Below are 23,407 nucleotides of genomic sequence, written 5' to 3'. Positions count from 1 at the left end.
GATTCAAAGAGATTGTGAGGCATACAGAAATGACAATGTACCATTTGCTACTGAATCCCTTCTGACTCAGAAATCCTCAGACTAAGATTGGAGAGAGGGTTGTGTCCCCCCCTCCGTAAAAAAAACAAACAAACTCCCAACAGAAAAACCACCACCACCACCACCACTTGACTGCTCAAAGTCATCTGTAATGTACTACTCTCACTCGACCACCAGCCATCATGCCACTTGACTCAGAGCCCTGCTCTAGGGTCTTTATTAGTATCTTTAGTGAAGCGGGCGTCTAGAGGAAAAGAAACAACCTGCGCTCAAAGTATTCTGGCAGTGCCTCAGTCTCATCTTCTTGCACTTCAAGGCCAAACACTAGACAACTAAGTATTTTGGGCAGCATGAGGAGCAGAAAGTGATCTTTCCTCCACATTCCCTCTGCAGCACATCAGACAATCATAATCCTCAGAGTCTGGTTACAAGCAGCAACACTGGATTGCATTGCCTGCATACCAGTTATATTTTGTACTAATGGTAAAGCGAACACAAGGAATATATCACTTTATCTCAACATCTACTTCCAAGAAGAAAAATAAACATTTTTGTGTGTCTACAAGTAATGTAATGGAATCATTTTAAGTGAAAGACAACAACTGGGATATAACTCAAATACACTTAAGAGTAATAGCCAGAATAAATGAACACACACTTACACCACAAACAGCAACCTGCATTATTGCATCAAAACCACCTTCTGGAGAATCCAAATTGCCAGAAATTTGTTGTTCTCCCACAAGTTTATTGAACAGACTTCCATCGCTGGTAAAGTTGAGAACATTTTTGTAGCTAAAAGGACTTGTACAGTTCACATCACCTGTACAGGGGTTCTTTAATTTGGCAGGGGTGGTACTGATATAAGGCATTACAGTTTTTTCAACAAAAGATCCAAAACCTAAGAGGGAAAAAAAGAGGAAAAAAGAATGAGATTCTCTAGTTCTGTGGTTCTCAGTGCACTAGAAAGTGCTGTGACAAAAGCAGGGAAGCAACTGGATATATTATGTTCCTCCCTTAAAAAACCCTCTCCCATCTAGAAACCACAGAAAGTTTGGGCTAGAAGAAGGGATATTAAGGAGGAAATGTTCAGAGGGGACTGATGCTTTTCTTAATAAAGGTCAAATCAAATATCTTCTATTCATTCTTTGAAACATCAAGAAGCCTCTTAGGCTGCTATACAGGATTCTGATATATGCAAGCCTGTGCGTGCATACACTTTATCCCAGTACAACATGGAAACTACCCAGGAAGGAGTGCTATAAACCTGGACTGTGCTTACAAAAAATCAAAATTATGCAACAAGGTAACCTTCAATCCTTGTTAAAGGACTAATTGTGTTACTTTTTTCCCCACCTTCATGGAGATTCTCAAAGGCCACATTCCCATTGTCCATGATTAATTGAATCTACACAAAATACTAACAGAAAATCACCAGAATATGTTATCCTGTATTTTGGAAATGCTTCATGATTCTTATATTTAAATGGTCAAAGATTATTTTTAACCTGCCAATTTAAATATGTTCTTTGCATCAACCCTCTGATAAGCATCTAATGTCCTGCAAGTGGAAATTAGTTTTTTTCTGCCTTAGCATGCATAGGATTTGGCGCTAAAATAATGTTTACATTTCAGAACTCATGCATATTATACTGTATATTATATTAAAAATGGAACTCGTTATTTTCTCTGTCATCTTTACAAATAAAATTCCTACCTATTCGAAAATCTGAAGTTATATTCTTCATTTTAGTCATCAGAGAAGTTCCAAGACTTTTAACATTCTCCAAGTCATCTTTCATGGAGTAGGAGAGATCCATAAGGTAATAAAGGTCAATGGGATAATCTTCAGCTCTCTTAAATTTTAATGAAAATACCTGTGGTTCTCCTAATTCAATGGGAAAGAAGAGTCAAGATTCCATAATACAGCACAGAGCATATATGTTGACAATATGATGCCTTGCCTATGAGAGTTCTTCTATCCCAAAATAGGTATAAAATAGAAAAAAAAAAATCTTGAAGCAAAGAAGTTAACTAGTTTCTAGACCTTTCAAATTTCCAGTTTGTCACCTAGCACAGGGAGGTTAATTTGTTCAGAGTGGTCAGACATAAAGATACATCATCATCATCTATATGCCATTCTTTGCTACAGCCTCAGGATGGCTTACAAAAATATCAATATAAATAACAATAATACAAATCTCAATAAAAACAATCAATAAACAATACATAATACAATAAATAAAAATAAATCAAACAAATCAAATCAATCAAAAGCAACTGTTAAAAACAATTAAAATACTATTTTTTAAAATACCATTTAAAGGTTTTAACCTGGTGCCAAAAAGAATATAAACTCGGCACCAGGCAAACCTCTCTGGGGAGCACATTCCACAATACATGAAGGAAATGCTTTGGGACAACCATATCTACACCTTTAGAAGCTGCAGAGAGTGAAGCAAATCAGCTAGAGATGAGCAGTTCACTGAAAACATTCTGGCTAGTAATGAAATCCTCAGTGAAATGATTATCACTATTCATTGATACACAGAATCCACTGACTGCTTCTTGCTTTGCAAATCCATTTAATGCAAAATATCCTGCTTTAGGAGAGCTAACTCCTAAACTGCAAATTTTCTAAGAACCACTTCTTAAATATTCTTCCATTGTACAACCATTGTCAGGAGTTCTCATTCACACTTGCTGCTTCCATTAACAATCATCTTCATATCTGCCTCCTCTTTTAGTTACTTGCTGCATAATCTTCTAACAGTAAACTATTTCCACTTATCACCTCACTGAATCATCACAGACAGCCTTTTTAACACTGTTTCTCTCAGAGATATGCACAAATACAAATTGGCTATGGGATTGTATCCAGTTGTGGAAGGCTCTTTGAGCTATCAGAGACTTCCCTGAAATGAAGGAAAGGAATGGTGATCTCCCCACCTCTCTCCAACCACCTGTATAGCCCCACATATATTTCAGGTGTAATGGTAGCACAGGAAACTGCAGGGGAAAGTGGGAATTTGCAATAATTTCTCCTTACTTTGTACAAGCTTTTGCAGGATTGAAAAGCTTTCCATAAATAGAAGGGCACACTTGTACACAACTCTTGTAACATTAATACATTGCTTGATTATCTTACTTATCAATAAAAAGATTTTAAACCATTTGCAAGTGTACTAGTGAAAGGAAGCCTTTAAATATTTGATCTGCCTTGAAATTATAGAGCAGCAAAACAGGAAGTTCAAACCACAAAGGTGCCATGGAGATGGCATATTTCTTCAGAAGAATACTCAAAAAGTCAAACCACTATTTAAGAATAAACCAATGCCTGAATCTTGAGTGCAAATTCATCCTTCATGAAACAGTGTTTGTTAAGTTTTTATCCCTTGCAAGTGAAATGAAGGGAGAAAAATGTCCTCGATTTGATGTGGGGCCTGTCTGTTTAAAATACCCAATTTCTTGTTTATCTAACTTGATCTTCTATTTTTCTGCATCCTAACTGAAAAGTGGTGATCAATTTCTCTTCACTGACACCTTAATTAACATAGAAACATGTTTATACTTAACATAAACTCCAACCATATCAACATGGGTAAATTTTGTTTCTTCTTAAAGCATAGCACTAAAGCTGCTTGAACAGCTGTGAAACATTTCCACAACTTGTTTATTAATATATGCACATGTGGTTTCATCTCACAGTGCTAGCAAGCAGCCTCTGACCACAACAGGCTTTCTTCTGTACCATACAAGGCAACTAACCATTTTTTAGAAGCTTCTCCTGTATGTATTGAACCTGATGTGAAGGAAAGGAGAAATAAAGGAACATTCAGATATTGATAATTTATTCCATCCTGAAAGCTCTGAGCAGTTAACAAGCTATAGTACACATAGCTTTTTTATGTTTCTCCTTTTGCTACCATTTCTGAAAGATTCTTAGAAAATCCATGGAAAAGAAGGCAAGAATTCCCTTCTATATGCCCTTAAAAAGCCAGTGTTTGGTTAGGCAACAAACTTACAGGCCATTTCTTAGAACTCTTACGGGTCACAAGTGCAGAATGTCTATCAGGTCTAAGCAACAGAGATTTTTTTGGCTCATAACATCTATACATCATGTAATCTTTCTATAAAATGTACTCTGACTGGTTCTCTGAGGCACATGGAGGGGGTGACTGAGAGAGGAGCTGATGCAGATGGTGGAACACTGTTGTACACTGCTACCTGCAAAAAGCTTTATCACTTCACTAAGACATCGTTAAGTATGGTACATGACAAAAATAATCTTTATCAATCTTTACTTTTTCTAGATATTGTGTGATATTTTGGATTTTATCACCATCACTACCACTGTTACCTTCTATCCCTTCTCAAGTTACTTCCAAACTACCACCCTGTGTAATGCACATGGTCTGTATTTCATTTGAGTAGTTCCACAGCAGATCCATTGTAAAGAAAGATAAGGAACTATTGTCCTAAATTAATCTTTGGCTGTTTGCACTTGGTCCAAAATTGTTGAACAAATTCCAACATTCTAGGAAATATAGAACTCCACACTTAATGAAGACTGGTCAAAGAGCTTCATAGTTATCTTCTGAATGAAGCAACTTCATTCAAGCACAAGTATGCCTATCAAAATACACTTGAATCACCCTTTTGCTTAAAATTGTTCAAGGCAACATACATCAGTCTAAGCCTTGAGTCTTCACAAACATAAAAAATAAATACATGGTTGAAACAGCAAATGACTACAAATGAGTAAATATTTCAAAGCAATCTCACAAGCTAATACCGTCAACCCAGCAAAATGATTAATGGATGGACTACAGTTTTCTTGATTTTCCCCATAACACTCCTTGGGGCTGTACTAAAAGAAATTATTTTTAAAAAATCTTGAAAGCATGGCTATTATGAATAGCAGAAACCGTGGCAGTAAGGCATTACTAACATCCTTACCTATCCGCAGCTTTAATAGTACTTGTTGTGGTTGAATCTGGGTAATTTCTTCAGGTCTAAGATTCTCAGCAGCCCCTTTGACACGATTTGTCACTTCCTTATTTTTTTGCATTTCCTGGGAGCCTCTTGGATTTTCTATTTCATCTAGAGGACATTTAGTCCTTAAAACTTCCAAATCATTGCACCGTGCTGCAGTGGATTCTCCTTCTTGTAAGAAGGTCTAACAAAGTAAATAAGATCAGAGTCAAAATACTTTATGATATACACATTGATTCCAACTATATACTACTTCCTTGCTTCATTTTAGATATAGCCAAAATGTCATAAAATATCATTTAAAATCCCAAATAAATCTGATTTTAGCTTTTAAATGCATGCACTGCTAGATTTGATGGAGAAAAAGCATCTGCTTCAGTAGATGGGTATTTTCATGAGAGAAGAGATGTGTTCTGCTGCCTCTTACTGCATATAGCTACTGATTTTTATATCCGACTGCACTGTTGTTCTAATGTTCGGTTGCTTCCCAATGGGGTTTTTCTTGTGCCATGGCAATCATCACTACCCCACCACTGCCACCCCACCTCAGCTGCATCTTGGCCACAGTTAATGTAAATTAAAGGCACTGTCCTGTGCAAGTTAGGACAGAACTCAATCCTAAAATTTCCAGTATTCGCCACCTGAGTCATGCTACAAATTTAGGACTTAATTCTCTCTAAAACCATATAGGACTATGCCCTCCCTCAGTTTTCCATTATAAATGGTATGTATTCCATTTTCTGCAGCTTTTCAAGCAATGTTCTGCCATTATTATAATGGTTAATAGGAATATTAGCAGTATTTAGAATTTTATGCTTTAAGGAACCTAGGGAAGAGTGGGGCTTGGAAGATTCTGAAGGTATTACCTGGTTAGGTAAGGACACTGAGGTAAGGACAAAGATAAGGTATGAGCCCAGAACATGGAAACCCTGAAGAAGACTGGAGATAAGTGCAGGTGGGGCTCTAACCCAAGGAAGCTGCAAGGGCCTCTGGAAAGGAGCTAGAAGTAGATCAGGGACCAGCATCTACAGAAAACTGAAGGCCAAGTAAGTGTCTCCCACTCCCATGAGTGGGACTTGCAGAGCAGAAATGCTAAGGCAGAAGCAGGCTGGGCTTATGCCAGGAGGTCAGAGGTGATGCAGCAAGAACTGGACTGCAGAGATATCATGGAGAGAAAGACAGTCCAGTTGGGGCTACCTCTTGTCAGAAACGATAGCCTGCAAGCAATCATTTAGCCTGGAGCTCAAGAGGAAGATGAAACCGTACAGAGTGATGGTGGGTTAGGAGCCTATGCACTGCAGAGATACCCTGCAGCTGACTACTGTCAGCATGACTACAGCCAAGAACATTTTTGTGCACCATCGCAGCAGGTCTAAAGGGCATTAGGGAGGAGACAGGGTCCTTCAAGGGAGCACTGGCCCCTGAAAAGATGCATGCACACTTGTGAAGTTTGAGAGGTGCCAAGGCTCCATATCTGTGTGAAAAAAATAAAGCACAGTGGAAATCTTGACAGGAATGAACGAACCTGCTTGAGGTTCCATCAAATTATTTGTACCTCCACCCCAGCATTCGCTCCCTGAACTGGCAGCATCCTTCTATTGTCTCAGTCAGAGTGGCCCTTGCCATGAGCTGGCACCTGACTGAGCCAGGGACCTTCTGCATGCAAGGTACGGCCTCTACCTCTGAGCCATGGTCCAATTTTAAAGGAACAGCAACTTGCTCTGCCCAAGAAGGAAGCCTCAGGCGATGCGAACTCACCAGCCAGGATCCTGAGGCAGCATTTACAAAGAGCTTGCCCAAGACCAGAATGGAACTGGGAGTGGCGCTGCCTGCTGGTTTAATAGAGCAAGACTTCAAGAGCCATTAAGTGGCATTTTGCTTGTGAAGCCCCCCAACACGCACACACCTCTAAACAGCTACCACTATATATTGTAGCAGGAAGTTCTTACTCTTTATCACTTTTACATACATGCATGGGTGCCTTTGCATGGAAAAGATGGTTTAACATCAATAAGAAACGGAAGCAACGTGACCAAATTAAGCTCCACATTTTCTGCCATGAATGTAACCCTGCATCCATTTTTTTACTTTCTGGTAAAAGCAGCAACCTTCTTAGCAACTCTGTGAGGCCCAGACTATGAAACCTGTGTTTCATGCAATTTCAAACTACAGGTTAAAATTTGTTTTTGTACCTCTGTACAAAAACACAGTATGAAGCCAGGTTCTAGCCCTATCACAGGCTGAGATAGTTCTGCCGACACAGAAAATGTACCAGCTCTATGGCAGCAGGTTTAGGACCTAACTATCACAGCTTTGGAGATTTCAGAATTCAATTTAGATTTAAAATGTGCATAAAATACAACGTTACTCTGCCCACCCGCTTTTATCTGCCTCTAAAGTTACTGTCCTTGTAATGTCACCAAGAGAGTATAATTAAATCCAGACAGAGAGACTCCAGAGAGGAATGATTTTTAAATAACTATGAGGGAACCCTTTCTGTGGAGGTGGAAGGAGAAGAGAAGAAAACATCTTTGCAGTTATCCAAGGAAGACAAAAGCTAAGGAGATTGCCCATACAATTTATTATTCATTCAGCTAAACCAATTCCTGATTTTCTAAAAGTCGCTTACCAACACACCTGCTCCTCAGTTATGACTAGCTATTTCTTCTAGGGTCAGTGTTTGTCACTTTGGGAAATTGTCTCTTCAGCCATTTGTCTATATGCAAGTAGTAACTACCTTGCGTTCTCCTGTCTTTTCACCTGGGGTTCAAGAAACTGCAGACCATCTCAGCCACAAAAATCAACCACATGTACAATGTGCTCCTGTCCTCCTCACCCACATGATGTGCAGCGGCCATGTGGCAAAACTTCAGCATGAACTTAGCTATTTACAGATACAGGCTGCTTGTGCCAGATATTTCCATTATTCTTGCAGTTGGAAAGCAGAGGAATTGGGGGCGGAGACAACTGGAGCACAGTTGCAGCATGCTCCGTAATAGGTAATTTGTATGGAAGTCAGGAAATCTCTACTGAGGAGCTAGAAAATGGGCAGCTTCTGCAGGAGGGCACACACAGGTAAGAAAGAGATTCAATTTTGTCTGTATGAGACTCAGCTGCTATTTGTGTCTTCAAAAAATTCAGGAAACCTGAGTAGCGCCCAACAGGGCTCTGTAAAATAGATGTTTGCATTCTTTGTGCAAGTTTAAGCACCCAACTCAAAGACTCACAAAGGCACTCTTCAGTCAAAAATAAGATTTTCTTCTGGATTCTCTCTGCAGTCTTGTTCCATTTCATTTGTCGTGTGTATTTTAGGCACTGAGACACAATCCGGCATGCTGCCTTCACATGTCACTTGAGCCTTGGCTCTTTAGCCTCTCTGCCTCTATTCTACTTCAGTTATAAAAGCAGTAAGGCTCTAATGCAAGACTGAAAAAGATCTATTGTCTGATAAAATAAAAGGTAATGTTTTCAAGTAAACACGACAAAAACAGGAATCCTGAAAAGAACAGAGTATTTTCCAATTATGTGAGAGTCAAAATTCTGTCCCTGCTCCCATAAAGGCCTGGGTTTTTTTCAAGTATGGTACTTATTCTATTGGAAAATTAGACAGCCAAGATTTTTTTTAACCATGGAATAAGGTTGTACAATAATTTCCTACAGACCTGTCACTGGTTGCGTTTAAAAGGTCTGAGCATGGTTTTCTGTGCACCTGGCAAGGCTGTTGTAACCCTCCTTCAGACCACAGCCTGCTCCTTAACAAGTATCTCCTGAAAGATGGTGGATACTTTGGGAAAATATTCCAGGTGACTCAAGGGACTCAATAAAAAGTCAAATCAATAAGTTATTGCACTGAATCCAAACTTAACTTCAAGTGGATGCATTGAAACAATGGGATTTAAGTTAGCTATAACTAACCTAAGGTCCATTCATTTCAATGGCCCTGCTTGTTTAGAAACTGTTGGGTTGCTGCACACAAACGGGTGCACTTCCTACAGTGTTCCACTTTATAGTACAACTCATGACCTTTATAGTACAACTCATAGCTCCTTCATGGGCTATGCAATGTGATGTACAAATGAGATCACTGCGCTATTTAAGGGCTAAACAACCCAGCAGTTAGCCAACGACAGCCCATATCCACTCATGCACAACAACCCATCATCTTTTAAAGAAAGAGGCCATTGAGTGTAATGGCCAAAGATCACTGAATAATTGCTGTAGTCTGAGTGCGGATTTGAAAATGAGGTCTCACCAGCATCCAGATCAATCAAAAATAAACTCTCTCTCAATAGCTCCTACACATACACTGGGACTTGCAAAAGGAACTCTCTGGATCATTAAAACAAGTAGGGGATTAGCTGATTAATTATCTTTGCTAGCTTCTTCAGTAAGGGCCACCATTTCTACAGCCTGTCAAGATTGTCCGTTTGTCTTGCCTTAGCCCTTATGGTAAGGTTAAGAAACTAAATTCATAAAAGATTGTTCTAACTAGAGTTCAGGGTCTAGAATACTTCCGGGCCTCCCCATAGGCTCTCTGAAGTAATAGGGTCCCTGGCTGAAGTACCAGCTGCCAAGCACTGTGGCCAGGGAGCCGGCCTTACCCCTCCTTCACTTTCACTGCACAAGACCGAAAACAAAGTGCATTCTGGCAGCACGTTCAGGAGCCCTCTGAGGCCCGTGGTCATGGCTGGTCCCACCAAGTGGACAGCCAGCTTTGTTCCTCCTTTGCTTTACCCATGAAGGAAAGTACTGGCTGAATCCTGACCTCAGGAGCCTTCCGGCACCCTGTGTGTGAAGCCTGAGTGTGAAGCAACTAACCACTCTGTGTGCTCCTGTCCCTCTCCCGCTGGAGCGTGGACCTCAACCCTGTTCTACCCACATCACGTCTGTCAAGATTTTAACTACAAATGGATTGTTTTCATCCCCTCTGAACTTTCTAGAGTCACATGTTAATCAAAAATCTCCATAGGTTGAAATTGCATCTATTTTATTTATCAGCAGATAAATCATCAGTCTTGTTAAATGCATAAGAATAGGTACAAATACTGAGTTGCAGAAAATAAAAAAATACTTACTCTATTTGTGCACCATCCACAATTTGGTCCAGCTTGTATACAATCTGCACATGATTTTGCATTGGCTTTTATACAATTGTTCCCTCCTATATATAAAAAATACAAACAAGTTATTTTTTTTAGAACTGTCGGTGCCACACAACCAATTTAAATTAGAATTAGCTGTCTGAAAGTATAGTTCAAACTAATAATTAATTAATATTACTTTTCTTCTTAAAAATCAATTCCACAGATGCTCGGTGCCCAGAGGAAAAACGGTTGTCTTATGTACCAAGCATCTGCCTTCTCTGCCCACAATTAGTCCAGGAATTAAAGCAGGTTTAAATGCCAGACATTACCCATATAGACAAGATACGGGGCAAGGGAGGTATGGGAAGACAACTATTTCATTGCATGAACATATGGTGGAAAGATGCATTAATGGGACCCCACTTTCACCTATTTCACTGAAATGGAAAGGCTTCATGGATTTTTTTGCTTAGAAGTATAAGAAATGCATGGAATTTCAAAGGAATCCTCCTTAACAGGACTACAATTTCATTACAACTCACTATCCTCCAAGTAGCCTGCACTTTGTTAAAGTGGGTACTGGTCCAGCTCAATTTCATCTCCAGGGATAACTGGAAATTGTACATACTGAGATCCTGAAACTGTTCCATTTACCTTGTTGGGTAAATCCACATACTATGAGGCAGCTTAATAATCCAGCCCAGAGGAGAAACTTGAAATTTGCCTGGGAAATAAAATGTAAATAATTGAATTGGTTGTGTGCATTCTCTCCTTTCTGCTTCATACCTAAAGTGAATATGAGCTCATATTTGTTGTTTGCACTATGTTGCAAAAAACAGTTCTCTCAAATGCATTTAAAAATATGTATTATTTCTACAATGGCTTTTAAACATATTTTTAATTGAGTGAATGCTACATTAACAAGGTACAACAAATTTAGAAGATCTAAAAACTGATCTAAACAGAGGAAAGCATCACATATGCATGTGTATACAAGCTATTTTTTCCTTTCATTTTATCTGTGAGTTTGCCTACACCTTTGATATGGTTTATACAACTTTAAAATCTTGCTAGAACAGAAGTATTCAATATAACTGGAAAATACATAAGAAGTCTTTTCACAGCACCACCACATTGTGTTGTATACAATTGTAACGTAAGTATTTACAATATTTATATGCTACGTCTATACAAGCAGCAGTGTATAGTTGTAGTAACCAAAGAACACCTATTTTGGCGTAAGAACAGGGGCACAGCAATCCAACAGGACTAGCAGATGGATAACCTGACAGACAAACCACTAATGTAAAGTCCTGCTAGGCAGGAAAAGAATCTCTCCTCATATCCCTCCCTTTGTTTTTATCTTTTTCCTGAGCCAGTATACTTTTCCCATTATAGGGAAAAGGAGGGGACCCAGTGGATCCAATGCAACCCTAGATCTGCCTCTGGTAACCTGGACCACTTCTTGCCATTTTCAACAGAGCACTGGTGATATGTTTCCCCACAGGACCTGTGCCATAAGCAAAGAAGGAAAATGGATATTATTTTTCCTTGAAGATATAATTATGAGGCAAAACTGTCCGTGTCTGAATATGAGAAGGAACTCTGCATGAGAAAAAGAGTCTCACTTTCAGCCAAGCTTATGAACATCTCATCTGAAGTTACTTAAGGATCAGTGTGGGGATAAGCTTGCATGGCTCACGTTTCATTTTCCCACACTTCCATGGTTCTCACTACATAATGGGGAGATACAGAATTCATGCCCCAATTGTATCAACATCTCTCAAAGGAAATGTGCATCCCCCGTTCAGGTGAGTTGGAGAAAAGAAGACCGAAGAGCAAACTATGCTTCCTCTGAACTTCTATAACAAGTTCATTACTTTTTCATCCTCATGCCTTTAAGAGAAGAGCAAGGGACCAAACAAATGGAAGACTTGAGCTCGTCTCATATGCCTGACTCTGACATGTAGAACTTACAAACAGCTTTGAGAGCTGCAGTTCCAAACAGTCTGAGTGAGCGATCAGTTTGATCCACAGGTTACCATCATTCCAACAGATCTTCCTATCTCGCTGATCACATTGCATTACAATCATGCAGTGACATGAATATGGACTTCTGTGAAACAAACAGGTTCTGCTGCTCCTCTTCCCCCATTACAGTAAATATTGTTATACTGGTTTATAGACTTTTTCTTAGACACAGTATTAATCAGAGCCAGCTGTTGACTTTGTCTCAACATGAGACTCCACAATGGAGTTAATCCTCACATTCAGCTGCATGTCCCCCATAACCATGTAAAACAAACACACATTTAACAGTCCTAAATCACTTCCCAAGACCAACTTTAGCTCATTTGAGTAGCTGATTAAACTTAAAAATTCACGGAACTGTTAGCTCTCAAAGCAGATTTACCACCTAACCAGCCTGTCACCCATTCCATCTACTGGCAATACATTAAATTCTGTGCACTGCTTTCCATATTCCTGCAGTAAACTAATGCTTCTCCAAAAGTGGTGGAGATCCCAAAATGCACGCTATATGTTAATTTAAAGGCAGACCTAAAATAAGACCAATATGTTAAAGCTAATGCCGTTTATGTAAACTTAGAGAATGCAATGGTTCACACAATTGAAACTAGTATCTAGTTATCAAACGATGGCTATATATATATATATGGTATCACTGTCTCTTATATACTATAATAATCTAAAAGTAACCATTTCAAATTACCAAGGGCTGCTCTCTAAGCTATTAACTAAGGCATCCCTAGATCAAATCTCGCTTCAGCCCTGAAGAGTCCTTAAGCAAAACTCTGAGAACTCCTCCGTGCCTCTCATCTGCAATGTAAGAAAATCATCCAACCTACATCTCGGGGACACTGTACAGTTTGCAAGTGTTGTATCTGTGGTGTACTCTCAGCATCTAGAAAGCACTAGATAATTGAGAACTATTAAAAGGCATATTGCTTTCCATAGACTCCTCATGCCACATTAACAAGCTATAACTGTTAGGAACAGGTAATGGGTTCTGAGTATTTGTGGGTTTTTTGGAAGGTGGGGTTGGAAAAGATTATTCCTGTGACAAGTGAGGTCAATCACAGGCACAAGAACCATACAATTTGAGCATTTAAATGACAGGTGGATTTTCCAATCACCACTGCCAAAACAGACCAGGCTTTTCAGAAGCCAAGGTAGCTAGGATTTGCATTTTTAAAGCAGAGCAAAATGGTAATCATCATAGAAGCATGTTGACTAGACTTATTCAAACTGAAATAGAAAAGTTTGCCCAATTTTACAAAGTATCATTTCCTGCTTTTTTTTTTTTTTTCCAAAAGATGAAAGCTGACATTCCTTTAGCACTCTGGCTTTTTAAGTGCCCCCACCAAAGAACCAATGGATGCTCAGTGGTAAAGAGAATGTTTACATGTGTTTTAACATGCTCTGACAGTCATGAAATAGTTTATGAGCCATTTTTATAATTGCATACATATTGTCATCAGCTTTTGAGTTGTACAGCGAAAGCTGGCTTCATTTTGCAAAACTACAATGCTTCTGGGATAGTCTTGTTGGGGCATTCCATATCAAAAATTCCTCAAATAAAAAGATATGCTTTTGCTTCTGGCAGGAGTGTCCTCTCTCCCCTTCCCTATTTGCAGGGGTTTTCCTTCCTAGTTCCTTCCCCAGGAAAAATGGCCCCAATCCTCTCAGCTTCTGTGCAGTTAAAGTTAAAACAATGTGTCTGGCCAGCTCACTGGCTGCAGGAAGCAATGCTGAATAGACATTTTCTGTTCTGATACAATCATCCCTCCCTGAATGTCAGAACCCACACTTTGCCAATCACACCATATCACTGCAACCTTGTACAACATCCTCTCTGCTGTTCACTCTGCATTGTTCTGTCAGTGCCTGCAGTGTCAGTTCCTTGCAACGTACCCATTCTTTCCTCATCATCACCCCAGCTACTGTGTATGTGACCCCTAAAATATTCTGCGTATGCTCAGGGAACTTAGTCAGGTATACTGGTTACCTGGCAGTACTGTTCTATTTGTCTATGTCAGAGCAGTTCTTGTGGGACCTTGTCAATAAACTCCTGAGGTGAAAGTATGGTGTCTTTCTTGTGGATCCAAGTGTACATTCTTCCATTGTGCAATTCAGAGATTTCCTGACACTTTTCAATAAAATGAAAGAAATAATTCAATGGAGCCTTACATGAGTCTGTGGAGCTCCCTGGACCCAGCATTTCCATTTCAAACGATACACACTTTATTATTTGCAGGAAATTAACAATTAATGTGGTATATAACTAACATTAAAAACGTGCATCTCATGACAGTCATGGATGGCCTGCCATCTATAAAGTGTCTGATAGAAAATACTTCCCATACATGGATAATTAACATCAGAGTCAGGGATGTAAGTCTGAGACATTCCTAATAAGATGATTTGCAGTAAGATAACTAAGAATATATGTAACTGTGGTCTGTTCAGCACCTGAAAAACTTGCTTCAAGGATGGCATTTTAACTCAGATTATATATGCTTTAAAGTAAACCCACAGATCTTAGAAATGTTTTACGCTAGAACGATAAAATACTAATACATCTGAAACATAAATAAACCAATCAATCGGGTAACAAATCTGCCTATAGATCAGTGCAAGGCTGGCAGAGGACCCGCTCCCAATAACACTCCTTCCAAAAGCATTCATAAAAACACAAGGGGACCCTCCCAAAAGTGTGACAGTGGATGGTTCCTATTCAGGATTCAGCTGAACATGACTTTCTCTTTGCAACAAGCTTTATTCCCTTCTGCCATCCCCTACACAGCAAGTCACATTTCTGGGTCAGCTGTCATCACCAACTGGCCCATTAGCGAAGAAGCAAACACCCGAAAACTACAATTTGAGTCTGGTTTGTTTTTCATTTAAGCAAAGCACGTCTCCGCTGCAGGTGTTCCAGGGATCAGGTCAGGTCACCGGGCCACAGACCGCTACTGGTCCATGGCCTGTTAGGAAACGGGCCACACAGCAGGAGGTGAGTGGTGGGCAAGTGAGCTGAAGCTGCGGCCCACAGCTGGAACCGCTTCCCAGTGCCACTGCCAGCCCCACCCCCACCCCCGACCACCAGCACAGACCCTCACAAGGAGTTCCCAGGTCCTGCTACTGCAACCCAGTGTGAGCTCTGCAGCGAACAGCACATGCACAGGCAGTCCACCGCAGAACTGCCAGGGCTGGGGTGGGGCACAGCGCTCTTACCAGGTCCTGATGAGGAGCACGCCCCCCTGCAAACCACACATGCGAGGGATCCAGGCTGCACACTCTCCATGAGCACCCAATGTCCGAATACCCGAGGTGGAGCTAAGGCGGTGCCACCAGAGCCAGAGAGGGGCCACAAGCACAGACGAAGCCTCGCCCACCTGCCCGCTGGCCACCCCCGCCTTGCAGCCTGGCTCCTAACAGCTCCCACCGGCTCTGCAGCATGGTGAGTTGCATAATTATTTCATGTATATTACAGTGTAATAATAATATAAATAAAATGCACAATAAATGTAACGCACTTGAATCATCCCAAAACCATTCTCTTCTCTGGTCTGAGGAAAAATTGCCTTGCATCCGTGGTGCCAAAATGGTTGGGTACCTGCTGTTCTAGTTAATTTGGAAGCCAGTTGCTGGTTGTGAGAAAAAGGAGAGAGAGGTGCCAGAGCCCAAGGCTTGCCAGCACTCATTCATAGCAGGAAACTGTGACTTCCTGTCACATCTGAACCAGGCTGTTTACATCTCCAAATCACCTCTGTTTAGAAGATCTCTAGTTACTGCCCATAACTTCTTAAACACTCACTGATAAATAAGTATTTGCTGTCATAGAAAGGGTTGCTTAATCATTTCCATGAAATAACCTTTTGTGACACACGAATGAGTCATCTGTTTATCACTGTGTAGGTGGATGCTTATGGATTGGGACCTATGACATAAAGTTTCAACACCATGCCTTGGACTTTCTGGAAAATATTTCTGGATTGACTTATTTTACTGTCACTTTAGAATAGACCATCTATTTACTTTCCTTGCTAGATATTTTACCTTCAACCCAAACTACATTCATGAAAAGGTTCCAAGGCAAACTCTGCTGGCCTTAAAAACTTGAGTTCAAGGTTTTCTGCAGCTGATTAGAGAAGCACTCTTGTGGCATGCCCTCACTAGGGTCCAACCATTACCACCAGTTTTAGAGACAGTTCAGCTGATCATATTTCAGCCTATTAAGTCAAGAGAGGCACACATTTCTTGTGCATGGAATCTCTTCACTCTTCCCTTTGCACAATCCACAAGGAATTCAAGAAGCAACTAATTAATAATGGTTTCCCCTTGGAATAAACTAGGAAATGAAGTTAACTTAGTGTACAATCTTGGAAATGTTTAGACAGAAAAATGTCTCACAGTTGCCAATATCCTCTTTGCCAGCCAGGCTGGCTGGAGCATACTAGAAATTGTACAATTTTGTGTGTGTCTCTCTCACACAAGGAATGTACCCTTAAAAACATAAGCCTGATTTGCTGCAAGCAGGAGAAGTTAAACAAACCAGGGACATTCTGACAGTGGGTTGTTTGTTGGACTGTGTGAACAAGGGACAGTCTTCTTTCTCCTCTGACAAGTCACAGCTGGACTCAGCATTGATTTGTCAAGGGAGACAAGCCAGAGCTCTTCATTTGCATATTGTGTCGTACAACCAGTATGTATGGGTCCACAATAGTCCAGACGATTTTAAACATTTGAGCTATTATGACAGTGGGAGCAAGCCACAGTTTAATATCCAGGGTTTTGAACTTGGTAATGAAAAAGCTTCCTATTTTGTTCAATTAAAGGCTCCTTCTTAGCTCATGAAGAAGCAGAAGTATTGCATACATGTGCAAAAATGCTTTGAATATCTGTGAATAGTAAACGGAGATGTAATTATTCAAATGCAAATTTATTCTACTAAATAATTTCATGCATAAAGTATTATTTCATGCAGTTTACTCCTGATTTTACATCCAAAATGAAGGAAGCTGAGTTCTCATTACATGTACATACAATACAGTGTGTAGCATAATGACTAAAAGAGGAATTTCAAACAAGTCCCTTATATAAATCGTATTTTAGCTGTCAGTTCAACAATTAAGGCACTCTGTGGAAGCCAATATCTCTTTGCTTCATCATTTCATTGGCAATGCAGGGATGGATTGTTAAAACGGTGGAGACAAGCCACACTTCAGAGAAGTCACTGGCTAAATCCCACAATTATTTTAATTGTGCTGTTTCTAGATGGAGGTCATCTAGCACTACTAATCTGTCTTTTCCTTCTAAACAGACTTTCTGTGACAAGAGAAAAGATGACGTGGTGGGAAAACATGGAGAGACTACAAGTTTGAAGATATCATCATCTGGATCACCATACAGTTCCATGAATCATGCAGGGCAATACACCACAACATTTTGTTTAGTGGCACTCTTGTCATCTATTTATAAATAATGCTTGCAAATTCTCTTGGCATGTCTTCAAAGGAACAGAAGACATCATAATTCTTATAGCCATCTTTCAACCTAAAGCAGTGAGAAACTTGTAGACATGCTGTAGACAAGGAAAATGCAAGACCAAACTATAAAGCAATCCACCATACCTATTAAGCACAGACTGTATTGTGCTTAACCCAGTTCTATCATCAAGCTCTACGTGAGCCTTTCACAATTCATTAAACTTAAAATATCACATATTAAATTCAAGTGCATAAGAGTCAATGTGACTTTGCTGGAGTTCATTCCTATGAAGAGTCCCCTTATGATCTTAATCTGCAATAATTATCTTTGCTCATTTCTCCTCATACTGACAGATATGGTTATTTTAGGCACAATATATTATCTGAACAGGACTTTTGCATTTTAGACATGATAAATGGAAATAGGGTTTGTCTATAAAACATAATGCATTAATAAATTAATCTTCAAGGTAACAAAAATCTCTCTCTATGCTACTTCTAAGATACACGGTGTAATTTAGGAATGTTAGGGTGCAATTCCAAATAGCTTAATAGCATCCAGACCGATATATAAGATGTCTATCATGCATTCTGCAAATGTTCTCAAATGGAAGACATAAGGAACAAATGCAACACTAAACCATTAGCATTACAACAATGACCAAGCACAAGCTTGAGCTTCTGCACACTTTGTACTTCTTCCCTTATGCATGGGAATTAGAAGGTTCCCATCATGGGTCAGCAACAAACTAGTTTGCTGTTCCATGACACCTGTCAATAATGTTTAATACAAATCAGATTTTGAGAAATGGGTTCAGTTCCTAGTGTGCAATTGACAGTTATGAGCAAAACAGAACTTTCCCCAGATATTGACTAGGAAATTAAACCAGGATCACAAGTTTTTAATTACAGGATATGAGAAAGTTAGATGCACACAAGCTCAAGACTTATGCCTGTCCGTTCTTCTAATGTTAAAACATGATTTGGTGCTGTGACTGAAAGCCCCCATATTTTCCTGGCTTGTTTTAGACTCACATTTGTCAGGAAGACTGGAATGTGAAATTCATGCTGTAACTTATTTAAGAGCCAAACACAGAAAATAACAGGGCTTTATAGTGCCCTCTCACGATACCCCTCATATCAGAATAGGAGAACCCTCTGATAGGTCAGTACAAGATCACAACAAGGTCACATACTTGTTTGAATATTCAGCGAAACCTATGGTGCACTCACAAAACAAATGCAGCGTATGGCATAAATATTCTATCCCCTCCAGAAAATGCATTCTAACTTTAAAAAGCTGTATTACTGAAATACTAAAAACATCACCTTTATGCTATCAAGGATCATCCCACACATGTTCCTTAAAATAATTATACTCACTCCCAATGCTGTTATTTTCTACCCTTCCCTTCCCTTCAACTTCCACATCATGAATTCATATATATATACATTTTCCACCTCCAGGGACAAACTTCTCTTTCCAGCCTGAGAAAAGAAAAACTTAGGAATACCCAGAGCAGCGGTTACCAAATTTTTTTGGTGTGAAGACATTTCCCCCCCATGGAATTCTAACGCTATCCCTGATTTTTACTAAGCATTGTGAACCCACAATGTTCTTCCTTCTTTCAACTGCTCCTATTGCCTGGGTGCTCTGCATAATGTAACAAGTCTGCAAATAAAGAGAAAACTTTCTAAATATAACGAATGAATAAAGTGACTATATGGTAATATCCCAAATGAATTCTTTCAATTATTCCCGACTACACAAGAGTGTCCTAGGGCCACATGATGCGATGCATCTCCTTGTTCGCTGCTTGGGCACCAACTGACAATCGAATAATTGGTCTTGTGTGGTTTCATTTTGAAATTTGTTTTAAATTTTATTTTTCAGATTTTTTGTGGAAACACTATGAGGCTTTTGTGGAACCCTAGGGTTCCGTGCAACACAGTTTGGGAACCGCTGACCCAGAGGGTCACAGCTTTAGAGAAGCTTGCAATCTGCCTTCCATCTTATCAAGGCAGGGAGCAGGTATTTTAACCTACAATTAAGACATCAGTAAAACAATTTGAGGATTACAACACAGAAGCCCAGGGTCACTGGGTAAGCTTCACAGCTGAGCATGGCAGTGCAGATGGTACTATATTTGTGCATCTGAGGATGGCAGCTCTAAATTCCAGCCCTATTTGGTTTTGCTGAGGATTTTGATGCCACTGAAGGCGGTTCCAGAAGTAATTACCCTCTCAATGCTGTGCACATTATGATTGTTTATCTTTTGTTTTATACCATTACGCTGTCCAAGCATAAGATGACCTGGGAGCAAAGAGAGAAAGATTGAATTCAAGTGTTTGAAATAATATGTTTTCCCTCAGAGTCAAGAGTTCTGCAATATTTACTCCAAAGTCAGTATGCCTAAGACTGCTAAATTAATCTGCTTAGGGTGCAATTCTATAGCCAGGCTACACTGCCCAGCCACAGGAAATCAGGAGTCCCAACTCTGACCTCAGAAATACACTGGGGTTGCTGCCAGAGCACCAAATTCAGAGCACCATCCTCAGCTCTTCTAACTGGCCCAGTTCCTTCTGCACTGGCTGCAAAACCAAAGTTAAAAGGCCAACTTCAGAGCTGTTCCTAGAGTCCAGGGGGCAGACAGCAAAGTAGTGAAGCTTTACCAGGATGAGATATATCCGAGCAGAACCTCAGCCTGTCCTCCTCATAAGCATAAAACTTTCGCAGGGCAGAAAATGCCCGGGGTGATCTTCACCTTCACACTTGTCATGCCCGGGACAGGATGCCTGCAATCCTCTGAGTTTGGGGGGGGGGGTATTGCAGGCATCCCTGTTGGATTGTTCCCTTAACCAACAAAGAAATCAGTATCAGTGTGATATTTCAGAAGGAACAGCAATACTACAGTGGAGGCACTGGCCTGGGGTGGGGAATTTCTGCTCAGCCTTCACATTCCTGTGTCTACTTCAGAGGAGCCCTGTGGCTAACAACTCTCTAAACTCCTTACTCAAAATAGCTTTCTGTGTTACAGAGAAAGGAAACCACATAGAAAAGCATTCAGAGTGAAAATATAACCAATTATTACTCAGCCATTGCAGGTGGGAGGTTTGAAAGGGGAGAAAGAGCAGAACAGTAGAAAGTCCGTATAAGGACACATAAAGTGTTGGCAAAGACACAGCACTGCACACTGTGATTAATTACTTTGGACTCATAAAGAAGTATGTAAGCAAAAGAAGTGAAAAACCTTTTCCATAGAAGATATTACGGTGGTAATATCCAGTATCACTTCTCCAGAAAATAGAAAATGCACACACATCTCAAGGTTTAAGCTGCAAGCATACTTAAGTCAGAAATAAGCATGGATGAACTTGTTAAAATTTATTCCCTGGTAAGTTCGCACATAATTGGTCACAACATCTGCATTAAGGCTTAACTGAACGTTTAACCAAAGCAGCTTCTAAGCTAGGCACCAGTTCTAAGTAAACACTCAGCCCCTTTATTTTCTTTGTTCAAAAGTACATGTTTAATGGAACTTGCACATAAATACAGGCAGGGCTTCAAGTTCCACCAAAGCTCACAAACGCAATTACAAGTTAAGTCAGACAAAGCCTGACTTTAACTGTTCTACAGGAAAAGATAGGACTGCCATTTCCTGTCCCTTCTCTCGTGCATTGACAAATACAATTTTCGATTCTCCTCCAGAGTCACCATGAACTCCACCACAAAGTCCGCACCGGAGTGTTTGCTCTTTCTCTCCTTCTTCCTCCCGCGCATAATCATGCAGCACCGTTAAAGGTTAACACAGCCTTGAGCGCCGCTATGGTACTTCCGTTGTGTAAGTCACAACAGGCAGGCCTACTCCCGTGCAAGGATTGAGATGGGTTTTATTAACTTCTTCCAAGAAGGACGGACCTAGCCACGCCCACCCGCCGCGCCGCCAGATCCCGCTCTGCGCCCGTCGGAGCAGGCACGCCTTGAACTTGCGGCTTCTGCCCGGGCCCTCAGCACGCCTTCCAACCTGCCCCGCAAGGGACCGGGGTCTCCTCCTCGCCTGCCCAGACCCCTCCCCGCCCTCTTTCCAGCACGCACGGTCCACGAAATCGGGCGAGACCGAAACAAAAGGCGGCGCGGAGGGAAACCCGCGCCGGCTAGCCTCGCAGCCGTTCGCCTTGCGGCGCGGACTCGCCCCTCGCCCCTTACCTGCGCCATGGCAGAGGCTCTGCGAATGCCCCCGGCCGGGGCTCGGAGAAGAAGTTGCTGGCGGGGCGGGAGCCCACTCTCGCTCCGGTTCGCTCTCTTAGCGGCGCCTTGTCCCTGGCGCGGTTACGGCGCAGGGGAGCCCCGTCTTGGCCTCGGCGGGGTGGCGGAGCCCCGTTCCCCCGCTCTCGCCTCTGGCCGACGGCTGCTATTTCCACCGTATGGTGGCGGCGACCGGGCCCCAACAGCGCCTTGTTCCCTGTGCGCCTCCGGAAACGCATTCCTCCCTGCTGCCGTCAGGCTGGGGCGGAGCGTGCAGGGTGCGGAGCTGGGCCTGAAGGCTTGTCTAGCCTCTGAGTAAAGAGGGGCTTCCCCTCCCTGCCTCCGAGCTGCTCCGCCTCTTTCTCTTGTGCTCCAAGTTGGGTAATCGGGGCCTGCCAAGCCCGTTGCCTGCGCGATGAGTTGCGGAGGAGCAGCCCAGCCTTGCCCACGTCGGCTGGCCAAAATTTCCACAGTTCACAGCAAAACTCTATGTATTTTTCTTCGGAAGTAAGACATGTGCTTAAGTGGAGTTTACTCCCAAGTATCGAATCGTGTACTGAAGCTCGCTTCCCTCCCAGCTTGCCCGAATTAAGGCTGCAGTCATGTAAATCTGTGTAATCTGAGATTAAGGATCGTGTAGCTGGAGTCACTTTGAGAGTAGCGTTAGGTCCTTAAGTAAGAGCAGAACGACTGTAACCGCCTTCCAGAAAAGCCCCACCTCGGAAGAAGTTCCTGTGCTCAAAGAGGCGAAATTTTCCCGGGAATTGCTTTCTTTTTTTCCTCCTTGTAAACTGGTGCTGTCCTGTCCAGCAGCACGCAGAAAGGCAATCTGCACATGTTCAGAACACTAGCAATTAGCCTCATGCGAGCCCTGTTATAAACCATGCTATTTCATTGTGCCATAGAGAAAAACAAACTTTCCTTGGAAAAATGCTCTAAAAAGAACACACACAGCCCATGCAGATAACCAAACTTCCTCTCGGTGACTTATCTTGCTTTAGGATAGCTTAGTCATGTGTCAGATCCTGCTAAATGGAACTTACATCGTATTGTCTACTGTCGTATTGTTTACTGTAGCAGGCAGTGACTAGGTTCACACAACATGTTAAGCCACTGGGGGCTTAATGTGTCATCTGAAACCCCCAGCTTCCTGGAAGGAGGTGTATAAGCCATTCCAAGTAGCCATGGCTTGTTGGGTGTATCAAAGCTTTGGTAGCTTAACACATTGTCTGCATCCAGATAACATGTTAAGGTGAAGCCAAAAGGCTACATAGCAGCAGAAAGGAGTTGCCACCTGGTCTAAGGTGCTCTAGCTGAAAACAATTAGCATTTTGTTTATTTGTTCATTTAAAACTTTTCTATACCATCCCATCACAGACATCTCCGGACAGTTTACAACAGATTAATAAAATAGAAATAGAGTAACAGTTGCACAGTATCCAATGTTAAAATATAAAACCACTAAATAAAACAGGTTAACAATGAAAATACTGGGAGAATAAAAAGGGTTTTGCCTGAAAGGAAAGAAGCATTAG

At 41.2% G+C, this 23,407-nt stretch overlaps 1 protein-coding gene across 2 annotated transcripts in view; it reads right to left on the bottom strand.

Moving 5' to 3' along the window:
* Positions 1-22,130, bottom strand: part of ITGB1 (integrin subunit beta 1) — a 42,420-nt gene extending 20,290 nt beyond the window's left edge. Inside the window, exons 1-6 of one of the 2 annotated variants that reach the window (XM_044424655.1) lie at positions 21,834-22,130; positions 10,773-10,842; positions 10,110-10,195; positions 4,999-5,218; positions 1,757-1,927; positions 702-940 (exon numbers count right to left, since the gene is read on the bottom strand). In XM_044424655.1, coding sequence (XP_044280590.1) covers positions 702-940; positions 1,757-1,927; positions 4,999-5,218; positions 10,110-10,195; positions 10,773-10,842; positions 21,834-21,842 — 795 coding nt within the window. In that variant the 5' untranslated portion in view covers positions 21,843-22,130. The remainder of the gene's footprint in view (positions 1-701; positions 941-1,756; positions 1,928-4,998; positions 5,219-10,109; positions 10,196-10,772; positions 10,843-21,833) is intronic. The other variant, XM_044424656.1, reaches the window with a different exon arrangement.
* Positions 22,131-23,407: the final 1,277 nt, after the last annotated feature.

Source organism: Varanus komodoensis, unplaced genomic scaffold (assembly GCF_004798865.1).
Source record: "Varanus komodoensis strain SLA01 unplaced genomic scaffold, ASM479886v1 scaffold15, whole genome shotgun sequence".
Classification (NCBI taxonomy): Eukaryota; Metazoa; Chordata; class Lepidosauria; order Squamata; family Varanidae; genus Varanus; species Varanus komodoensis.
The sequence above is the reverse complement of the archived record's forward strand: the minus strand, read 5'-3'. Positions and strand labels throughout refer to the sequence as shown.